General features: G+C 36.1%; 1 protein-coding gene across 3 annotated transcripts in view; it reads left to right on the top strand.

Annotated features, from left to right (window-relative positions):
* The first annotated feature begins 22,630 nt into the window (after positions 1-22,630).
* The window catches only part of LOC149838536 (adenine phosphoribosyltransferase 2-like), a 37,306-nt gene continuing 36,627 nt past the window's right edge, over positions 22,631-23,309 (top strand). For all 3 annotated transcript variants that reach the window (XM_090007722.1, XM_090007721.1, XM_090007723.1), the window contains exons 1-2: positions 22,631-22,845; positions 22,976-23,086. In XM_090007722.1, coding sequence (XP_089863848.1) covers positions 22,770-22,845; positions 22,976-23,086 — 187 coding nt within the window. In that variant the 5' untranslated portion in view covers positions 22,631-22,769. The remainder of the gene's footprint in view (positions 22,846-22,975; positions 23,087-23,309) is intronic.

Genomic DNA, 23,309 nt, shown 5'->3' with positions numbered 1-23,309 from the left:
GCCACTTCGGTGGGTGTAATAAATATTTTTTTGTCTTGTAAGTAGAAAAAATAAATCTACATTAACATTAAGAAAAGTTGTACCAATGTTCCCATCGAGTAAACTGATAATTGTATACCAACTTGGGCCTAACTTCACCTTGTGTTGAGACGTTGCAAGTTCAAACCCCAAATGGTATGGTTGTATAACTGGTAGGGGTTTGCCTAATCCAGCTTTCTTTGTCAAAAACAAAAGAGTGATAATTTTATTGCTTTATTTTATAAAATCCAAGGGGTCTCCCAAACCCAAACCATCACTTGCATGAACTCTTGAAGTCTTTGCAGCTTCGACCTTGTGTCAAGGGTTGCCACCCGTGGGTTTCAAACTTAAAACTAAATTCGGTAGCCACAATAACCTAAGATTAAACTAAACTAAAGGTGAAAGAAAAATAAGGGTATTTGCATAATGGTGGCAAAAAAATTGGGGGTCACCTAAAATTAGGGGTGTCAATAAGAACCCTATAGGGTCCGGGTATGGGGATAAATAAGAAGACTCAGGTTCAAACCCGAAAGTCCGATTAATACATGGATATGGGTATAGTTTGTGAAATTTTGTACCAAACTCGGGCCCAACCTGAGTTTTGATTAAAACCTATAATTTTTCAAAGTAAAAATGATAAAATTTATTATTTTATCGGGTATGGTCTGGGTCTGGTTCATGTAGTTATTATCGGGTCCGACTATGGTTTCTCTTATAGTGAACCTGATTAAACTCGGGTTCGAACCTGATACCATACCCAAAAATCAAGTCCAAGTCTGGTTCTACCTGGGTCCGAACCAAACCCGACCGCTGACACCCTATCTGAAATGGGTAAAGACTATGATGCATGCATTAATTTTGACAGAGATTTGATGGCGTCTCAAATTACCCCAAAACATTTATAAATAAATTTATTTTTGTTTGTTTTCTTCATAATACATCTAAGTATGTATTTTGTAATAATATTACATGATGTACATATGCGGCTATACCCATTTCAGACTATTAAGTTATGCAACATTCCTTGAAGAAATACTGCAATAGTTCACTTTCTTGTTCATACATTATCTTCTTTTATGAGGAGGAAACATTCACTGAAGACCGAGTTGCTTAATGGGCTTGCCCCTCTGTGAGGTAACACTGCAGACATGGTGCATGGTGTCTTATGTGTCCCGTCCGCCATAAAGCTGTGGACACACCCGTGCTCCAGCAGGATTTGATCTGACATCTTTAGCTTAACGCCTTCACACATGGTGCATGGTAATTGTTTGTCCAGTAGAGAGGTACTGAGTTTGAATCTGACGGGGGGTTTTTCCTCCAACGTGCTTGACCTGGAAAAAAAAAAAGGTCCATTGGAACTTAGAATTGCAGGCATAGTGGATACATGCTGGCACACGGTTGAACTGAATTTGAATCAAATTCCCAAGCAAAAACACTAATTTTCAGCTAGATTAAATGGAGTAGTATTGAACCTGACAATGCTGGTATCTCCAGCTCACCCTTTCTATCCCGAAAAGATCTCTTAAAGATAATTATGGCAAAAATAGTTACTTGATATACTTTCCTTCTTGTTTGGTATAAGGAAGCTATAAATACTTTTGTAATCTTGCTTAAGAGATATACGAAATAAGAGTGATGAGCTGGAGCTTTACCTCGTGGATGTAGGTTGTATAGCTGAACCATGTTAATTCATTGTCATGAGTGTCTCATTTCTTTGGGCTTCTACAAATCGTTACAGAGCAATGCCTACAAATTGTGACACTCTCGGTGGTCATACAATGTAAATCGTAACATGGTGTTATTTTGGTTACATATCCATAGATCATAACTATCTTGGTGGCCACATCGTGTAAATCGTAACATGGTGTTACTTACAAATCGTAACATGGTATCAGAGCAATGTTCGTCCTGATCGTTATTTCTCTCTTTCTCTTTTCATGTCGAATACAAATATATCCTCCATGCCGACCAGCAACCAAGCTCAAACTGGTGTAGTCCACGATCACCAAAATACCTCTTTAAAGATCACAATTGTCTCATTGAATGGTCAAAACTATATACCATGGGTTAAGTTTGCGTCTCTCTTTTTGAGCAGCAAGTCTAGATTAGGACATGTGAGTGAAAGAAAGTCAAAACCAACAGAAACTGATCAAGGTTTTGAAGAATGGCAGTCCAACGATGACATGGTGATGGCATGGTTGTTGGGCTCGATGAAACTACGCATTGTGGACAGCTTTATGTATCTGGATTCGGCTAACGTCGTATGAGACGCAGTCAGTGACATCTATGGGCAGCAATATACATTTAAAGCACTAGCGGTGTGTATTTATGAAGTTACCTCGATTTGCACTTAAGTTTGCTAAATCTTACAATGATGTTTGCTTATGAAGCCAAATATTGTGATGATTTGTAATGTTGGTGATTGTGTAACAAATGGGATAATTTATATTATTATATACTTGGGGAGGCGGTTGTAACATATAATGATATCGTTAAATTTATGTGTTGTGCAGGTTAGCAATGTCTAAAGCTCGTCAGACAAGAAATACCTCAGCGTTCTATGGGATGAATATTAGAGAAGTTATCCGTCAGTCCCATCTATATGAGCGTTATGAAAGGTACCAAAATATAATGAAGATTTAAAATGATAAAGACGGGGACAAAGCATTGGAATTGTATTATGCAGAGAATTATCCATCAGATATTGAGGCTGAAGACAAAAGGAAGAACTAAATATGAAGAAGAAGAAGGATGACGAAGAAAATGAAAAGCAAAGGAAAAAGGAGGAGAAGAATGAAAAGCAAAGGCAAAGGAAGAAGGCGAAGAAGAGGAAAAGGCGAAGGAAAAAGGATGAGGAAAATGAAAAGCAAATGAAGAAAATGCAAATGAAGGAGGAGGAGGAGAGGGAAAGGCAAAAAAAGAATAAGGAGGAGGAGAGGGAAAGACAATTGAAGAAGAATGAGGAGTTAGAGAAGGAAAGGCAGTTGATGAAGCATAAATATTTTGAAGAGCAAAGGAGGATAAGGCAAATGAAGGAGGAGGAGGAGAGGGAAATGAATGTTAGGAAAGTTTTAAATTATTAATGGTTACTATCAAAAGTGTTTTGAAAAGTTTAGTCCCATATCTAAGAGAGAAAAGCTTTTCAAGAGGTTTAAATAGAGAGTTTGTAATCTATTCTTTACTTTGGTAAGCCTTGAGTATTTAGGTGGATTGCGGACGTTGCTGCGCATCGTGCAGCAACGGACGCGCCGTTCGCGCACACGCGCGCGCGCGTGCGTGCGCAAGGGCGCTTGAGGCGCAATGTGGCGTTTTGATGGCGCACTTTGCACTTCGCACGCTCGCAGCGGTGCGAGGTGCATATGAGGCGCAAATATCCATTTTGATTTTTCGGTTTTGAGACATCTGGCCGTTTGAAAGGTTTTATTAGCATTTATATTGAGTTTAAGGCGCTTTGTGACTGTTGGACGGTTTTGGAGGCCTTTGATTGACAGTCAAAGGTGGGTGACCGTTCAGGTACCTTTCATCCTATTTTCAAACTGTCAAATTTATGGCCTTTAATCTCATTTATCGCAAAACGTTTTGGCCTCTCTAAAAGGTTATAAATATCTTCTATCTTCGTCTTTTGGATATCAGAATTTCTGACTCTCCAGTTTTCACCTTTCTTTCTTCTCGGTTTGGCTTGCAGAGTTCATGTGTGGGAGAGGTCATCTGTTCTTGCGAAGCAGTGACTCTCTTGAGGTTCAAGCCTAGTTGTATCCTGGGAACTCAGTCGTAACAAAACCCTTTTTCGCATCTTCGGAATTTCCGGAGTGGGGCGATTGAAGTTCTAAAGATAGCGATCTTAAGAACGTGCCTCTAGGCTTGAATTCTCTTTTCTGAAATCCTGTTTTCACTAGGTTGGTATAACAATTTTAGAACTTCAATTATGGCCTCTGGTTCGACATCCAACTCCATCAATCTGCTTAGCCGTGACCTTGAAAAACTTGATCGTTTTGATGGGTCAAACTTCAAGCGGTGGCAATCAAAGGTATCTTTCTTGCTGTCTGAACTGCATATCGACTATGTCCTCAAAAAGTCTTGTCCCACTGTCGTTGCTGGAGAAGTTGAGACAGAAGAACAGAAGAAAGAGCGAGAGAAGTGGCATACTGACAACTACAGATGCAAAGGGCATATCCTGAACACTTTAGCCGATTCACTCTTTGACCTGTATTCACCATTGGAGTCGGCTGGAGAGTTGTGGAATGCTCTCGAGATCAAGTACAATGCAGAAGATGCTGGTAACAAAAGGTTTATAGTAGATCAGTATGTTAATTTTTCTATTGTTGATGATAAGCCTATACTTGCTCAAATTCATGAGATGCAAATACTGGCCTATAAGATCAAAAAAGAAGGTATGTATCTTGATGATGACTTTCAAGTTGCTGTCATCATTGGGAAGCTGCCGGATTCCTGGAAAGAATATAGGAATCACCTAAAACATAAAAATGAGAAAATCACTTTAGATGGCCTTCTTAAGGACATCAGAATTGAGGAAGAGACTCGTCTTCGTGACAAAAAGAATTCGAGTCCTAAAGAAGGTTATCCTAAAGTGAATTTTGTTAGTAACAAGGGTGGCAAAATCATGAAAACCCAGAAAATCAAAAAGAATTTTGTGAAAGGGAAAAAGCCAACTGATAAAAAGAAAATTAGTTGCTATGTTTGTGGCAAGTTTGGCTATTTTGCTAGAGAATGCAGAGAACGGAAGAGGACTGGTCCTAAGCCAAATGAGTCAGAGGAGAGGCTTGTTGCTGTAATCTCTGAAACCTTTATGGTGGCTGCAAATAAGGACTGGTACCTGGATACTGGAAGCACTGTTCATGTGGCAAACGACAGGAACATGTTCAAGTCGTATGAAGTAGTGGGGGAGGGATGCAATCTCTTTATGGGAAACTCTTCCTCAACTAAAGTGCTGGGAAAAGGGAGTGTGGAAATTAAGTTCACCTCCGGGAAAGTCCTAACACTTGAGAATGTCCACTATGCTCCAGAAGTTCGGAAAAATTTAATCTCTGCAGATCTCCTGTCACGAAATGGTTTTAAGATTGTTATTGAGTCTGGGATTGTAACTGTGACCAAAGGGAAAATCTTTGTAGGAAAAGGGTTTGCCACTGGTGGTATGTTCAAGATGAGCATAAATGAAGCTACTACTTCTGTTTATATGGTTGACTCTTATTTTCTTTGGCATTCAAGATTAGGACATATAAATTCTCGTTGCATTCATAATATGAATAACTTTGGTCTTCTTCCGTGTCATGTGAAAATAGAACATAAACATAAGTGTGAGACATGCATTCAAACTAAGCTAACTAGACTCCCGTTTCCTAGTGTAGAAAAGAATTATAAATTGCTTGAATTAGTGCATTCTGATGTGTGTACGATGGATAATGTTTTGAGTCGTGGTGGCAATAGGTACTTTATTACCTTTATAGATGATTACTCAAAATTTTGTTATGTTTATTTGTTGAAACATAAATCTGAAGCATTTTTCAAATTTCTTCTTTATCTAGCTGAAGTACAAAATAGGTTTAAAACAAAGATTGTACATTTAAGAACAGATAGAGGAGGTGAATACTTAGGTGGAGAATTTGATAGATTCTGTGAAGATAATGGTATTATCCATCAAACGTCAGCTCCTAGAACTCCTGAACAGAATGGAGTAGCAGAAAGGAAAAACAGAACACTTGTAGAAATGATGAATGCTATGCTTCTTAATACGGGTTTGCATTCCAACTTATGGGGAGAAGCTATACTTTCTGCCTGTTATATTCTTAATCGAGTTCCTTATTCCAAATCTAATAAATCACCTTATGAATTGTATTTTGGTAAGAAACCTAATCTTAGTTATTTTCGTGTTTGGGGTTGTTTAGCATATGTTAAAATTCCAGAAAATAAAAGGAAGAAGGTTGGACCTAAAGCATTTAAATGTGCATTTGTTGGGTATGCTGAATATAGTAAAGCATATAGATTTTTGGACATTGTTAATGATGTTATTGTAGAATCTAGAGATGCTTCTTTCATAGAACATAAAAATGCATTTGATTCTCTTCTTGATGGCAGCCGGATTATAGTAGATGAACTTCCTGTAAATGACATGATTGAATATTCTAATGAATGTGTTGATGAACCAGAAACTGAAGTTAGACTCAGTAAACGTATTAGAAAACCAACTAATTTTGGTTCTGACTTTTATACATTTCTAATTGAGAATGATCCTGTGTCTTTTCAAGAGGCTATGTCTTCTCAAGATGCTGCCTTTTGGAGAGAAGCTATTAATGATGAAATAGAATCAATTATGTCTAATAATGTTTGGAAATTAGTGGATTTACCTGTTGGTTGCAAAACTATTGGCTGCAAATGGATTTTCAAAAAGAAATTAAAAGCTGATGGTACAATCGATAAATTTAAAGCACGTTTGGTTGCAAAAGGCTTTAAACAAAAAGAAGGTATTGATTATTTTGATACTTTTGCTCCTGTAACCAGAATATCTACTATTAGAATTCTGATTGCCATGGTTGCCATATATAAGCTTCAAATCCATCAAATGGACGTGAAAACGGCCTTTTTGAATGGAGAATTAGATGAAGAGATATATATGGAGCAACCTGAAGGTTTTGTAGTGCTAGGGCAAGAGCGCAAAGTTTGCAAACTTGAGAAATCCTTATATGGATTAAAGCAAGCCCCTAAGCAATGGCATGAAAAATTTGATAGTTCTCTGGTGCATAATGGTTTTAAAATTCATGATGCGGACAAATGTGTCTACAGTAAAGTAGATAGTGGCTCAATTATTATTATTTGTTTATATGTTGATGATATGCTTATTTTGGGTAACAATAGTGAATGCATAAATCAAACAAAAAGATTTTTATCTTCCTTGTTTTGTATGAAAGACTTGGGTGTTGCAGATGTTATTTTAGGAATCAAAATAATAAGAAATAAAAATGGCATCATATTATGTCAATCACACTATATTGAGAAAATTCTTACAAAGTATGGATATCTTAATAGTTCACCAGCATGCACCCCATATGATCCAAATATGAAATTGACTCCTAATGATGGTGCTAGTGTTCAACAATTGAAATATGCCAGTGTTGTAGGTAGCCTTATGTATGCAATGAACTGCACAAGGCCTGACATTGCCTTTGCAATGAGTAAAGTGTGTAGATACACTAATAATCCTGGTCATCAACACTGGAATGCAGTGAACAGGATTCTTAGATATCTAAAGCATACTTTAGACTATGGAATTCACTATACCGAGTTTCCTGCTGTTATTGAAGGGTATAGTGATGCAAGTTGGAATACTGACTTTGAAGATTCCAAGTCTACGAGTGGTTGGGTTTTTACCCTTGGAGGAGGAGCAGTTGCATGGGGGTCTAAGAAACAGACCTGTATAACTCATTCTACAATGGAATCTGAGTTTATTGCTTTGGCATCTGCTTGTAGAGAAGCTGAATGGCTTAAGAATATGCTAGTGGATATTCCACTAGGTGAGAAGCCTATACCTGCTATTTCAATGTTTTGTGATAGCCAATCAGCTATATGTAAAGCAGGTAATATGAAATACAATGGGAAGTCTAGACATATTAGTCTAAGACACAGTTTTATAAGACAAATGATTGATGACAATATTATTTCATTGAAATATGTGAAGTCATGTCAAAATTTGGCAGACCCATTTACGAAAGGCCTTTCGAGAGATGTCATCAATAAAACATCGAGGGGAATGGGAATTAAGCCAATTAAGTCATCACCTAAGGATACCCAACCTAGAGCGTTGGAGATCCCACATGCATAGGTTCAATGGGAAACGAATTGGTGAATGACAGATATTGAGCATATTTATGTAAGCCCATTACTGATGTGTGCTCATGAGCTGTAACTAATATGAGGGTTGAGCTAATAGCTCTTAATGAGTTTGTAGGCCTTAAGGCTAAGGTGTGTGTTACAGTACACCTAGACAAACTCACCTATATGAGTGTTGAAATGTGAGCCGTTTCTTATGAGAATTGGCAATTCTCTAGAGCACTCATGAATCCAGGAAAGCACAAGGCTCTAAATGTGCCAACATGAAATCCACACAATCGAACTTTTGGAAACCGATGTATGATTGAAAACTCCGTTAACAATATAAGGAGCTAAGTTCAAGGTAAGTCCACTTAGCACCTTGGTTAATTTAGGTTTTCTTTCAAATAGTGGGGGTTCAAGTCATGCAGACACTCTCACTAATGCATAGGTTTCTATGCAAGCCAAATATATTTTAAAACTAGTGGGGGATTGTTAGGAAAGTCTTAAATTATTAATGGTTACTATCAAAAGTGTTTTGAAAAGTTTAGTCCCATATCTAAGAGAGAAAAGCTTTTCAAGAGGTTTAAATAGAGAGTTTGTAATCTATTCTTTACTTTGGTAAGCCTTGAGTATTTAGGTGGATTGCGGACGTTGCTGCGCATCGTGCAGCAACGGACGCGCCGTTCGCGCACACGCGCACGCGCGTGCGTGCGCAAGGGCGCTTGAGGCGCAATGTGGCGTTTTGATGGCGCACTTTGCACTTCGCACGCTCGCAGCGGTGCGAGGTGCATATGAGGCGCAAATATCCATTTTGATTTTTCGGTTTTGAGACATCTGGCCGTTTGAAAGGTTTTATTAGCATTTATATTGAGTTTAAGGCGCTTTGTGACTGTTGGACGGTTTTGGAGGCCTTTGATTGACAGTCAAAGGTGGGTGACCGTTCAGGTACCTTTCATCCTATTTTCAAACTGTCAAATTTATGGCCTTTAATCTCATTTATCGCAAAACGTTTTGGCCTCTCTAAAAGGTTATAAATATCTTCTATCTTCGTCTTTTGGATATCAGAATTTCTGACTCTCCAGTTTTCACCTTTCTTTCTTCTCGGTTTGGCTTGCAGAGTTCATGTGTGGGAGAGGTCATCTGTTCTTGCGAAGCAGTGACTCTCTTGAGGTTCAAGCCTAGTTGTATCCTGGGAACTCAGTCGTAACAAAACCCTTTTTCGCATCTTCGGAATTTCCGGAGTGGGGCGATTGAAGTTCTAAAGATAGCGATCTTAAGAACGTGCCTCTAGGCTTGAATTCTCTTTTCTGAAATCCTGTTTTCACTAGGTTGGTATAACAATGAAAAATAAGAAGGAGAAGGAGAGGGAAAGGCAATTGAAGAAGAAGAATGATGAAAAAGAGAAGGAAAGACAAATGATGAAGATGGAAGAGGAAAGGCAAAGGAAGAAGCATCAGGATGAGGAAGAGAATGAAAGGCAAAGGAAGGAGGAGGAGGAAAGAGAAAGACAATTGAAGAAGAAGGAGGAAGAAGAGAAGGAAAAATAAATTATGAAGATGGAAGAGGAAAGGCAAAGAAATAAGCATCAAGACGAGGAAGAGAAAGAAAGGCAAAAGAAGAAGGATGACGAGGAAGAAAAGGAAAGGCAAAGGAATGAGAAGGTGGATGAGGAAGAGAATAAAAGGCAAAGGAAGAAGCATCAAGATGAGAAAGAGAAGGAAGGGCAAAGGAAGGAGAAGGAGGACGAGGAAGAAAATGAAAGGCAAAGTAATAAGAAGGAGGGTAAGGAAGAGAATGAGAGGCAAATGAAAGAGAAAGAGGACGAAGAAGATAAGGAAAGTGAAAGGAAGAAGCATGATGAGGAAGAGAAGAAAAGGAAAAGGAAAAAGTAGGAGAAAGAGAATGTAAGGAAAAGGAAGGAAGAAATTGAAAAGCAGAGGAGGGAGGTGATGAAGCGAAGGACGGAAGAAGTAGAAAACCAGTAAGAGGCGACAGAGCAACAAGAAAGGCAGAGGATGGAGGGAGGGGATGAAGAAGAGAAAAGTGTGACCAAAGTACATAAATCGATCCTATCTGTCACGATTTACTCTAATAGGTATCACTGTGATAGCGATTATTGTGATAACGATTAATGTATAGGGATTACTGTGATAGCGATTATTGTGATAGGTATTACTATGTATAGTGATTATTGTGATATCAATTACTATGTATAGTAATTATTATGTATAGTGATTACTATGATAGTGTGTGTGCAACGATTATTATTTATAGCGATTACTGTCTACAACGAGGTATATAAGTACAAATGAGACTAATTTATAATTGATACGAATAATATGTTATTTTGTGTTACAGGAAGGTCAGAAGAAAAGTAGAGCATCGAGTGAAAAAACTCGAGGGCGGTGTCAGTGGCCTGTAGTTCATTCGTGGTATGGACAACTAAGTGAATATCAGAATGATTGATTATAAAATATGCACTTTGGCGGCCTTCTGAACAAGCATTATTTTGAAACGTGCTAGAACACCATGACCCACCTGGTAAATAAGTGGAATCATCAGACGAACACATTCCAGTTTGAATCTTTTGAGATCACCATGACCCTATAAGATGTGGCGCGAATTACTGGCCTTAAGTGTCATGGCAGTATTGTCCTATTACGGGATTCAAACTATAATGCAAGGGCAAAGTACACGACCCTTCTAGGAATGTCGATGAACGTATGGAGTCAATGTATTTCTAGTAGAAGCAATTCCATATCAATGAAAGTCTTTTCTTTTTATAATAAATAGGAAAGTTAGTCCACTATATGTGTATATGAAAGAGCTGACCAAGAGTTGTGCGGCTTCCTTTTTTGTTTTTTTGGTCTTACTTTATTTTTTGATTGTTCTGGTTCGAGAATAAGTTACTTGTGGATGCAGTTTCTAGAATACTTAGATGAAGTTGACAACTATGCATAGGGTGCTGCTATGCTCACACACTTGTGCAATCAACTTTATTGTGCGAGTAAGTGTATGAAAATTATCGGGGGGGGGGGGGGGGTCATTTGTTTAGGTATTTGCTTATTACATATTTAGTACTTGTAGACTAAGCTCATTGAAGGTTATAGTGTTACTAATATATTGTTTTTGTAAGACTGGGTGTGGGAGCATATTGTCGCGTTGCGCCCTCAGTGTGACCCTACGATTTATGGTTTTCCAAAGATCAGTCAGTGGGCTAGAATAAATGTCAAGGAGGATAATGCTAAGTTCATTTTAGATGGTCTGCAACTAAATGAGATAAATGGTTTAAAATCATATACAATTGGTTCAGCATTTATCATTCAGTAGTATAAATCATTGAAATGTTTAACATTCTTAAGTATTCATCACTTCAGAATTTTATCTTCATTAGTACAAATCATTATCGCTTTAGCATTTATCTTATAGTAATGTAAATCGTAGTAATCGTTTGCATTCTTAGTAACAGTCGTTGTAATATATTTAGCACTCATTATTATAAATAATTTTAATATTTAGCATTCATTAGCATGAATAATTGTCTATACCTAAACCATAATCTCCAATGTACAGGTTGTGTGGAGACCGTATGGAGATGGGGAGGATGAGGACCAAGAGCTTATAATTAATTTTTATAACGTGACATTCTTTAATTGGTTAATTATTTGTTTAATAATTATAACACACAAGTGTCACTTAACTGATCATTATAATGTTCGGCCTTCATAAATAAAAGTGATCGCATTTGTTTTTTATAAGAGATCACGATTGACTTGCAATCAGTTGTATATAATAGATCATGATTTGTTTTTTATAGAAGGTGTTTTATCACAATCTGTACAACCATCCCACCTAAACCCATCAAATAATCGAGCCAAATCTATTTGAATATCCTATTGCGATTTTCCTTCATGAGCTTTGTCCTAGTGAATGATATGTTCCATCGCAATTTACACAATGAATATCTTAATCAACCATCGTTGCAGGATTTTGTCTTCGTTAATGCCATTCGTTATCGCTTTAGCATTTATCTTTCTGTACAATAAATCGTTGTAATCATTTTCATTCTTAAGTAATGATCGTGGCAGGATTTTGTATTCCTTAGTACAAATCGTCAACACTTAATCATTTAACTTTTAGTACTGTAAATCATAGTAATCATTTACATTCTTAAGTAATGATCTTTGTAGGATTTTGTATTCCTTAGTACATATCGTTATGGCTTTAGCATTTAACTTTCAGTATTATAGTTGTTGAAATCATTTGCATTCATAAGTAATAATCGTTGCAGGATTTTGTATATTTCTTAGAACAAATCGTTATCGCTCAAGCATTTAACTTTTAGTATTGTAAATCATAGTAATCGTTTACATTCTTAAGTAATGATTTTTGCAGGATTTTGTATTCCTTAGTACATATCGTTATGGCTTTACCATTTAGCTTTCAATATTGTAAATCATTGTAATCATTTACATTCATAAGTAATGATCATTATAGAATTTGTATTCCTTAGTACAAATCGTTAACGCTTAAGCATTTAACTTTAAGTACTATAAATCATAGTAATCGTTTGCATTCTTAAGTAATGATTTTTGCAGATTTTGTATTCCTTAGTACATATTATGACTTTAGCATTTAACTTTCAATATTGTAAATCGTTGTAATTGTTTGCATTCATAAGTAATGATCGTTGCAAGATTTTGTATTCCTCAGTACAAATCGTTAACGCTTAAGCATTTAACTTTCAGTATTGTAAATCGTAGTAATTGTTTGTATTCCTAAGTAATGATCTTTGCAGGATTTTATATTCCTTAGTATATATCGTTATGGCTTTAGCATTTAACTTTCAACATTGTAAATCATTGTAATCGTTTGTATTCATAAGTAATGATCGTTGCAGGATTTTGTATTCCTTAGTATAAATCGTTATAACTTAAGCATTTAACTTTCAATATTGTAAATCGTAGTAATCATTTGCATTCTTAAGTAATGATCTTTGCATGATTTTGTATTCCTTAGTACATGTAGTTATGGCTTTAGCATTTAACTTTCAGTATTGTAAATCGTTGTAATCGTTTGCATTCATAAGTAATGATCGTTGCAGGATTTTGTATTCCTTAGTACAAATTGTTAACGCTTAAGCATTTAACTTTCAGTACTGTAAATCGTAGTAATCGTTTGCATTTTTAGTAACAATCGTAAGATATTTAACACTCGTTATTATAAATAATTTTAACGATACATTACAACCACATTCATTTACATGAGCATTTAGTTACAATACATCATGACCAATGGTTTGGCTTAGATACAATACACGACCATCATCATCATCGAAAAAAACATACATAATCATCAGCATCAACCCACATCCAAATAGTGATGTGCTTCGAAACAAACATCATTATCATCAGCAACACTTTCAGTTTACTCAGTGGCTTTCGCTAGTCACTAAGAACGATTGAAGGCAAATCTATCTACCAATGGAGGTCCTTATCTGTTTGCAAGTTTGTTTTCACGATATATATTGGCAGCAAATAAAGGTATGGATCCCAACAGACAGAGAAGATGCAACCCGCACGACTAGCATATTTGTCATGAAGTATATCGAAGATTAGATAAATATTTTTTTCAACTGAAAAGTATGGTCTATGAACGATTCAGAGTTCGACAGTAGGAATAGATCAAATAGATGATTATTGTCAGCACCCACCTGTCTATCATGCAGAACATCTGTGTTTGCTCCGGTTTGGTGACAAAGATTGAGTATGATTATGATTGTTATATTCTGTGTAAGCTTCGATATACTTCACGATAAATACGCCACAGTCATATGTGTCATGAATATATCGATGTATCCACAAAAGATAACCACTACAATCATCATCAAAGATTATACAGATCTTTCCGCATGACATGAAACAACTACAATATTAGCATCAAACACCATCCATGAAGCAAAAGTAAAAGGAACACAAAAGAATAAAGAAGAAAAATACAAGGAAGAAGAAGAATGAAAAGAAGAAGAAGACGAAGGCACAAGAGAAAAAAGAAGAAGAAGTTGTTATGCCGTAGAAAAGAAAGAGGAAGAGAGGTTAAATAGATTAGGGTTTTAGACCTGGTCAACGGGTCGAGTCAGGTCACTCCCCCACCTAAACCCATCACACAAATCGAGATATTCATACTACAAATCTGGGTAATTTAATAAATATAAATATAGGAACTTAATAAATACAAATCGACTTACAACCACAATACTTTAAGTTTCATAATTTAACAATATTTGTCCTATTGTAATTTGTTGTTATGAGCTTTGTCAACGTGAACGATATGTCCTATCATGATTTACAGAATGACTGATTCATAAATGGTAGAAAAAAAATAATAAACAAATCGATACGATGTTTAGACTCATACATCATATCACGTTGACTAGTTTTTTAAAAGGCAGATAAAACAATATTTTTTGTTTAATTAATGCACAATGTAATTAATTTGCGCATAATTTTTAAAAATGGGCGGTAGGTGAAATGACATTTCCTTTATATATGAATGACACATCGCACAAGTTCAGAAGGGTGTCGCTTTGCTTCGTGATTAAGGAACAGATGAAACGACGATTCCTTTACAATAACGTGTTCGTGAAATAAACATATAGCCTACTTTGTCGCAAAAGGGGTATCAATATCAAGGAAGAAGATGATGACAACTACACGACTAGTGATGTCGATGAAGAAGATGATGACAACTCGACGGCAAGTGATGGCGACGGAGGAGACAACCACAGCTACACCACCAGGAATGGTGATTCAGGCATATATTTTCTAAACCTCGTGACTAGTTTATGCAACATTTGCCTCTTTTATGAAGTATATTTGATTTGTGTTGTGTACTATAGAAAGTAATTTCAATGTCAAATACGAAATATTCTGCTCATGTCAGTGGAACATCCAGAAAAAAAGTTAGGCGAAAACGCTGCAAAGAGCTCTAAGAGAACATCAATCGGATGCAAGATGAATTTGCAAAATAAAACACTATCAGTAATTTTGTACGTATGAAACCACTATCAATTTTATATTTACGTATACCATGGGTATGTATGTTAAAAAGTTTATATTTGTTACAAATATACTATATTCGATTTTGTCATGTATATTAAAAGTAACACAACAAGCAATACTAGACACATCGTCACCCCTTATTTCATAGTATATGAGTACTCTTGTTTGTTTATTTTCTTTTTTGATTTACTCTTGTTGCTTCGTGTTTTAACCTTATTATTATCACTCTTTCGTTCAACAGACCTACGTTTGTTGAAACCCATACACCATTGGATTTCAAGATGTACTACCATGTTGGGGTAACGATGATCACTGTGGAGACTTTTGGTCAAGTGAAAAGGTAAGTGAACAAACCCCTTGTCCAAGGTTTAGGCCTAACATTCCTAACATGATTTGTCTATCAATTTATAATATATTATATCGATTCACAGATATTGATCCCTACACTCTGGGAAAGTGCTGAGCATTGGGTCTTATACGTGATGGATTTACGTGAAAAGCAATTATGGTGCTACAACTCATTGGACTTTCACACTGGTGTACAACGTCACATTATGCATTTGGTAAGTTTTTGTCTATAAGTGTATCATATCTTTTACGGTGGCTCGGATTTTACTATAATCTGCATTAACCACAAAAGGGATTCCTAAAAGACGTTTTGGGTGTCGACATTGATGAGTGAAGCATGCTCTGTGCAGACTATGCTCCTTTACAAAGTAATAACATCGATTATGGCGTATTCGTAATGAAGTATATTGAAGCAATATACAATGGACGAGAACCTGATTTCAATATTGTATGCTCTTTATTATCTTCTGTTATTGGGGACTCAATTTATATATTGGTGTTACATTACATTTTTATTGGAGGATGATATATCAGGATTTCGCACCGAACTATGTCAAAAAATGTTTAAGTTTCTAAATGCAGAAGAAAAAAAGAATCATCTCACAAGAGTACTTACAAGGCAACGAACAACACGACCCCCCAGGATTAATATAATGTACAAAGATTTTTAAGAGATTTTATAGATTGTGTATACCAATTTTTGTATACAAATTTTATAAGATTATATACAAATTATATAAATCTCTCTAGGTTCAAATAAAATTTCAATTTTACTAAACACACGAAGTTTGTCTATATGAACAAATCGTTGTAATGTTTTCCTTTTATAAATGAAAATCGCAAAAGGGATTAGCGATATATGCGGTGAACAAAGGTTTGTAATGTTCGTCCTTCGTAAATGAAAATCCTATAAGTGATTAGAGATGTGTACTCTTAAGAAATCATTGTAATGCTCACCCTCCGTGAATGAAAATCGTAAAGCTTTTACCATTATGTACAATGAATTGTTCAGAAATCATTATATTACTCACCTTCCATAAATGAAAATCGTAAAGCGATTATCGTTGTGTATAGTGAATAAAGGCTTATAATGTTCTCTCTTCGTAAATGAAAATCTTATAAGCGAGTAGAGATGTGTATTGTTCAGAAATTGTTGGAATGATCACCCTCCGTAAATAAAAATCACAAAGCAATTACTAATGTGTATAGTGAACTATTTAGAAATCGTTGTAATGCTCACACTCCGTAAATGTAAATCGTAAAGTGATTACCGTTGTGTATAGTGAACAAAGACTTGTAATGTTCGCCCTTCGTAAATGAAAATCCTATAAGTGATTAGAGATGTGTATTATTCAGAAATTATTATAATGCTCACCCTCCGTAAATGAAAATCATAAAGCGATTACCGTTGTGTACAGTGAACTGTTCAGAAATCATTATAATGCTCGCCCTCCGTAAATGAAAATCGCAAAAGGGATTAACGATGTATGCGATGAACAAAGACTTGTAATGTTCACCCTTCGTAAATGAAAACCCTATAAGGGATTACAGATGTGTACTGTTCAAAAAATGTTGTAATGCTCACCCTTCGTAAATAAAAATCATAAAGCGATTATTGTTGTGTATAGTGAACAACGACTTGTAATGTTCGCCCTTCGTAAATGAAAATCCTATAAGCGATTAGAGATGTATACTGTTTAGAAATCGTTGTAATGCTCACCCATCCGTAAATGAAAATCATAAAGCGATTACCATTGTGTACAATGAACAGTTCAGAAATTATTGTAATGCTCACCCTTCGTAAATGAAAACTGTAAAGTGATTACTGCTGTGTATAATGAACAAAGGCTTGTAATGTTCACCCTTCGTAAATGAAAATCCTATAAGCGATTATATATGTGTACTGTTTAGAAATCGTTGTAATGCTCACCATCCGTAAATGAAAATCGTAAAGCGCTTACTGTTGTGTACAGTAAACAAAGGTTTCAATGTGAACAAATTGTTTTATTGTTTGGCCTTTTGTAAATGAAAATCGCAAAAGGGATTAGCGATGTATACGGTGAACAAATCGGTGTAATGTTCAACCTTCATAAATTTAAACCGAACAAGAATTTATACAAGTGTGAAAAGATTTGCACAAACCTTCATAAACGACTGAAATGATTTGCATAAACATTGACCGTGCACTTTTACAACATTTTGTACTCATGCAAAAACTTTCATAAGCGGTTTAGGGTTTAGTGTTTAGGGTTAGTGTTTTGGTTTTAGGTTTTAGGATTTAGATAATAGGGTTTAGGTTTTGGCTTTAGGGTTTAGGCAACAGGGTTTAGCGTTTATAGTTTAGGTAGTAAAGTTTATGGTTTATGGTTTAGGTAGTAGGGTTTAGGGTTTAGGGTTTAGAGTTTAGGGTTTAGGTAATAGGGTTTAGGGTTCAGTGTTTAGGGTTTAGTGTTTATGGTTTATGGTTTATGGTTTATGGTTTATGGTTTATGGTTTATGGTTTATGGTTTATGGTTTATGGTTTATGGTTTATGGTTTATGGTTTATGGTTTATGGTTTATGGTTTATGGTTTATGGTTTATGGTTTATGGTTTACGATTTAAGTTTTTGGGTTTTTGGTTTAGGTATTTGGGTTTAGTATTTAGGGTGATGAGCTTTGTCTATGTGAACGATATAACCTACCACAATTTACAACTTCATGTCGATTTAAGTCATAGTTGCAAATCGATTTCGCTGCAAGGATTTATCCTATCGCAATTTGTTTTGACAAGCTTTGACTAAGTTAACGATTTTCCTATCACGATTTACATAATGACATATAAAAGACAAAAAAAATGTTGAAAACAAATCCACACAAGACGTGCTATCGTGATTTGACTTATACGTCCTATCACTTTGATTAGTTTTTTAGAAGGTAGATGAAATGACATTATTGAAAATTGGCGGTTTGTAAAACAATGTTTCCTTTATATATGAATGACACGTCACATAAGTTCTAGATGGTGTGCCTACTGGCGTTTCCTTTATAAATGACGTATTGGTGAATCAATATTTTCATGTCTAAAGTTACAGGGCGTATATTGAAACATTTCACATCTTATTCAAGCTCATTCTGTCTAAGACTGTCTATAAATAATTCAGATTATTCTATGAAGTGAAACATTGTTAAACATGAATACATGATTTTTTTCAGTGTGATATATATAGATTCTGCTCTTTGTGTGCTTATCATACCTGCACAAAAGTATTGTCTTCCATATGCCAATGCCCACTTCTCTTTTTCTGCATATAAATTTTGTAACCACAGACAATCTTCAAGGTCGTATATCTAAATCGTTTTCTCTCGATCAGACATAAAGGTGACCTCATCTATGCTCTCAAGTACACACTTTATAATTTTTTTGTCAAACTCTGTCTTCTGATTAAATATGTATCTTATGTTCTTTGTTGCATTTTGAAAGATATGTCACAAATATAGACGATGATGTGCATTTGGCCACACATGAGACACTGCAGCCACAATTGCATGATCACCATCTGTAAGTACAACTTTAGGTTGTTTCCCATTCATTGTGTGTGTAAATACTCTGAACAACCACTTAAAGTTTTCTTTGGTCTGATCATACAAAAAAACATCGCCTAATATACAACTCTGTGAGTGATGCTTCACTTCGACAAACTGCGCAAATGACCACTGTTCAATATTAATCTCCACTGTCATATAAAAAACAAACACATCATTGAAGCATTCATAATCTACTATTGACTTTGAATCTACCTAAAACATATTCACAACATATTTATCTTTATCCAGTTGCATTGCACTAAAGAAACCAGGTCAATGTTTGATTTCTTCTGTAAGTAATCAACCAAATAACATATTTCTCCATTCTTCATGTTATCTGTCATCTTCCTTGTCAAGTGATTTCTTAGATCCATAGGTGTGGATAACACTTTCTCACGACCACCATCTATGTGCGCGAATAAATTATACGTCTTCCTTGTTGCAATGCCGACGGTATCAGTTATTTCAGCAATTGCAACATGCGCTTCAGTTACTTTCAGATGTGACCTTAACATAGGAATCATAAATAAAGCAGATAAATCATGATTATGATAACTGATTAAAGTACAAACTACATATTTCCCATTCGAAAGTCTTCTTAACACCATTCTCGCTGGACATCCACATCTTGATTCTAGCATACTCCTTGTTGGATTTCCATTTGACTTCTTTCAACATTCCTTTGAACAAACATATGTCTTTCTCATCATGACACCCTGTGTATTTTTTGACAAAGAATACCTTCTAACACTTAAGTCAAATTTTAATGCATAACCATTATAAAATTTATATGTAGCATCCTTATTATTAAACTACATTCGTTCTATGGGATCAGAGTCAAGTGTACTATCATGTACATTCTTAGTGCCTACACCTTTATCAAGTATACTGTCATGATTGTCTACCTTATTATCGAATTGAATTTCTTCTGCTGGAACATTCAAGTCAAAAGTGAATCCATTGCGTGCACCCTTGTTATCATGTGCATCATTAATGCACATGTTCACTTCTTCAGGTGCGTCATTAGTACAAATGTTCACTTCTCTATATCTTTCAAATGATTGAGATAAATCATCTTCATTACAACCAGATGATAAACTCATTATTGTTATACGCAAGATATCAATTTGCGTTAGCAAACACATATGTTTACTATGATGCATATAACAATGGATACCGATAAAGTTAACCAAGTCAAAGAAACAATTGAATGAATCGCAGTATAAAAGCAACACCGATTTGTTATTTGCTTATACTCTGCATCGAGTTGTTACTTACCATGCCAATAAAAGAAACAATTTGTCGTATATATATATTGACGATAGTGATTTAGTTCTATCTACGATATTGTGAAGCAATTTCAATAGAAATCGCTAAATGAACAACGATTTGAATACAAAAATCGTCACAACAAGTGCGTAACAATGTATTTCTACATGCATATATTTTAAAAGTCTTTCTACAAATATCTTACAAATCGATACTAGAAAATATATAATATCTTACAAATCAATATACATATCACATAATATATTACAACTTGATATGACAATTCAGCATAATAGCTTACAAATCAACACTACAAAATATCTTACAAATTGATACATATATCGCAAAATTTATTACAAATCGATAAAAAAATTCAACATAATAGCTTACAAATCGATATTAATAAACAAAACAATATCTCACAAATTAGTAGTATGTTACTACAATCGCGATTTGTGATACATTGCATATAATGAGTGAATGAGGGATACGGGATGGGGGTAGAGGCCCTGACAAAAAACCATGTTGCTCGTGGGGTTAATACCGATAAAAGTGAGTGAATGAAGGATACCGGATGGGGGTAGAGGACTGACCAAAGGCTTGTTTTATGGTGCGTCCCGCTCATTGTGCGGGATGAAAAATCCAAAAAGAACGTTGGCTCCAACATACATTGGATGCAGCAGACGCGGTCTGCCGCATCCATATTAAGATAAAATTTTTGTTTCACCCCTCTTACGAAAATAATAGAGATTCTCTATCTCTTTCGGGAGGTGGCAGCTAGGGTTTTAGATGGAGAAGGGGAGGGGCTGGTTCCGGCGAACTAGGTGTGATCCCTTAAGAAATCCACGGCCACCCGCTCATGGAAGTTCTCTGCATTCCAGCATCTGAATTTCTTCTGCGATGACATCTTCAACTGCCTAAAAGAAGGAAACACAATCGGGAAGGGAGGTGTCGGGATCATCTACAAGGGAGTTATGCCCAATGACGATGAAATGACCATGAAGTAACTTACAGTGATGTGCTGGAACTCCTCCCACCACCACCACGATTTCAATGCCGAGATCTAGATGCTTAGCCACATCTAGCACCGCTACATCGTCCGGTTGTTGGGGTTTTGTTCGATCTAGGAGACCAACCTATACATGCCCAACGGGAGCTTGGGTGAGATGCTTGGCGACAAGAAGGGTGGGCACCTCCAATGGAACACTCAGTTCAAGATGGCCATCGAGGTGACCAAGGGTTTCAAGAAGGGTAGATAAAATAAATGGTTTGATAGAAGATGATGATGATGGAAGATCGATATATGTATTTTTCTCTTTTCAAGAATTTTAGAATATAATTATGTTTTTAGACTCTCTTCTATTATTATTATTTTAAATTTTATTGTTATTGTGTATTACGTATTGTAGCTAATATTTATTCCTTTTTTTTTCACAAAATTGACATGTAATAATGTGGCAGAGTGGTAGGGATACGGACGAATATGAAGATGATGAACAAGATGAAGAGGAGGGAGAAGCTAAACATGTTGAAGAAAATAATGAAAAAGAAGAAAAAAAATTGATATAAAAAAGTTGTGTAAAAAATAATAAAGAAGATGAACATACTTTCTTAATTGGATTCATATTCGAGCAAAAAATTCACAATAAATTTGTTAAAACATGTAAAATGGATGACAAATCAGGTCATACGATCCCAAATAAAATAATCTGACTCTCAATAGACATTTAAAACACAACATCCAAGTAAGATCCAAACAAATGTTGAACTTGATACAGTTGTTATTATGGAACAAACACCAAACATACCCAAAGGACACAAAATACACTATCTTTTGTATAGTTTCCCATTAAGGACCTGGACAATACCACTGTCCTGTCTGTCCTAACCTGGTCAGGGAGTCAAACATACCCTAAAGTACTACTATGGCATAGATATGGGCTGGTCTGGTTTGTCCTAACCCGTTCATTAGGTGGGTTAAACAGTCATTGGAAACAGCTAATTAAACCCGACCTTTAAAAGGCCGGACCAAGCAAGGGGTCAAAACCTTTGCCAGGGCCCAACCCAAATGGATTCAACCAACGGGCAACCCATAATCATGCTGCCATGTTTTTCAAAAGGAAAAAAATGGTACGAGCTTTTAGTTGTCCAGATTCAGATTCAAATTCAGATTCAGATTCAAATTCAAATTAGAATCAATTCATCCAACATCAGGTTTGTGGGATATGGTATTTACTACATCCAACTTGAATTTGAACCCTTTATGTCCTTATTAATAGATTAAAACAATGTTGTCAGTATGGGTGTTTTTCCTTGGATTATAAAAAAAAAAAAATGAAAGCAATAGGGTACATCGTGAAAGCAACCGGGTTCGATCTAACGTTTTCTTGGCGTCGAGCTTGTGCAAGCACCTGGTCAGGTGTGCTCAACCCACCGTGCCATTATGAAAGGGAAAATACAAAGATTTCTCAGGGGTATTTAAGTAATAATGTTACACTATATAAACAAATCCCTACGCAGAAGCCGCCAGTCGGAGTGAAAATTGCCGGTTGGGTGTGTGATTTTTTTTTTTGCGAGGGAATTCCTTTTTTGAGAAACCCTTTCCTCCTGCTGTGACTCTCCGCCGAGGGAGAGAGCGAGAGCGAGATTTTCCTTCTTCTTCTCCGTTGAAACCCTAGGCCTAGATGTTGGCCGATGGCGATCCTCGTCTCCAGACCATCTCCGACGCGATCAGAGTCGTCCCTCACTTTCCCAAGCCAGGTCCTCCTCTGCTCTTCGATTCTGCTTCTTAGTTCTTCCCTTCTCTCTTTCCTTTTCTTTCTCATCGTCTCGTGTTGTTTGTATTCGTTCGTTCCTGAACTTCTGCGTGCTCTTTGCTCTTTTCCGACAGGAATCATGTTCCAGGACATCACTACGCTGCTCCTCCGTCCCAAAGCTTTCAGAAACGTCGTTGATCTCTTCGTCGACCGGTACAAAGACATGAAGATCTCCGTCGTCGCCGGTATCTTGCTTTATCCGCTAGCCGGAGTTTCGTTGCTGCAACTGCTTGTTATTTTACTGTATTATGTTTTTTTTTTGGTCTCATGGTCGTGCAGACGATTGCGTATCATCTAAGATCTTGCTTCCTGATTTAAAGTAGGGAAGCTTGAATTTTGAGGATGTTAGTGAAAATAGATGCTTGCAAATATATAATCACTGTGAAAAAACTATCGGATCATGTAAAT

Source organism: Nuphar pumila, chromosome 5 (assembly GCF_984573655.1).
Source record: "Nuphar pumila chromosome 5, dmNupPumi1.hap1.1, whole genome shotgun sequence".
In the NCBI taxonomy this organism is placed as follows: Eukaryota; Viridiplantae; Streptophyta; class Magnoliopsida; order Nymphaeales; family Nymphaeaceae; genus Nuphar; species Nuphar pumila.
Note: the sequence above shows the minus strand (reverse complement) of the source record. Positions and strands in the feature narration are given on the sequence as shown.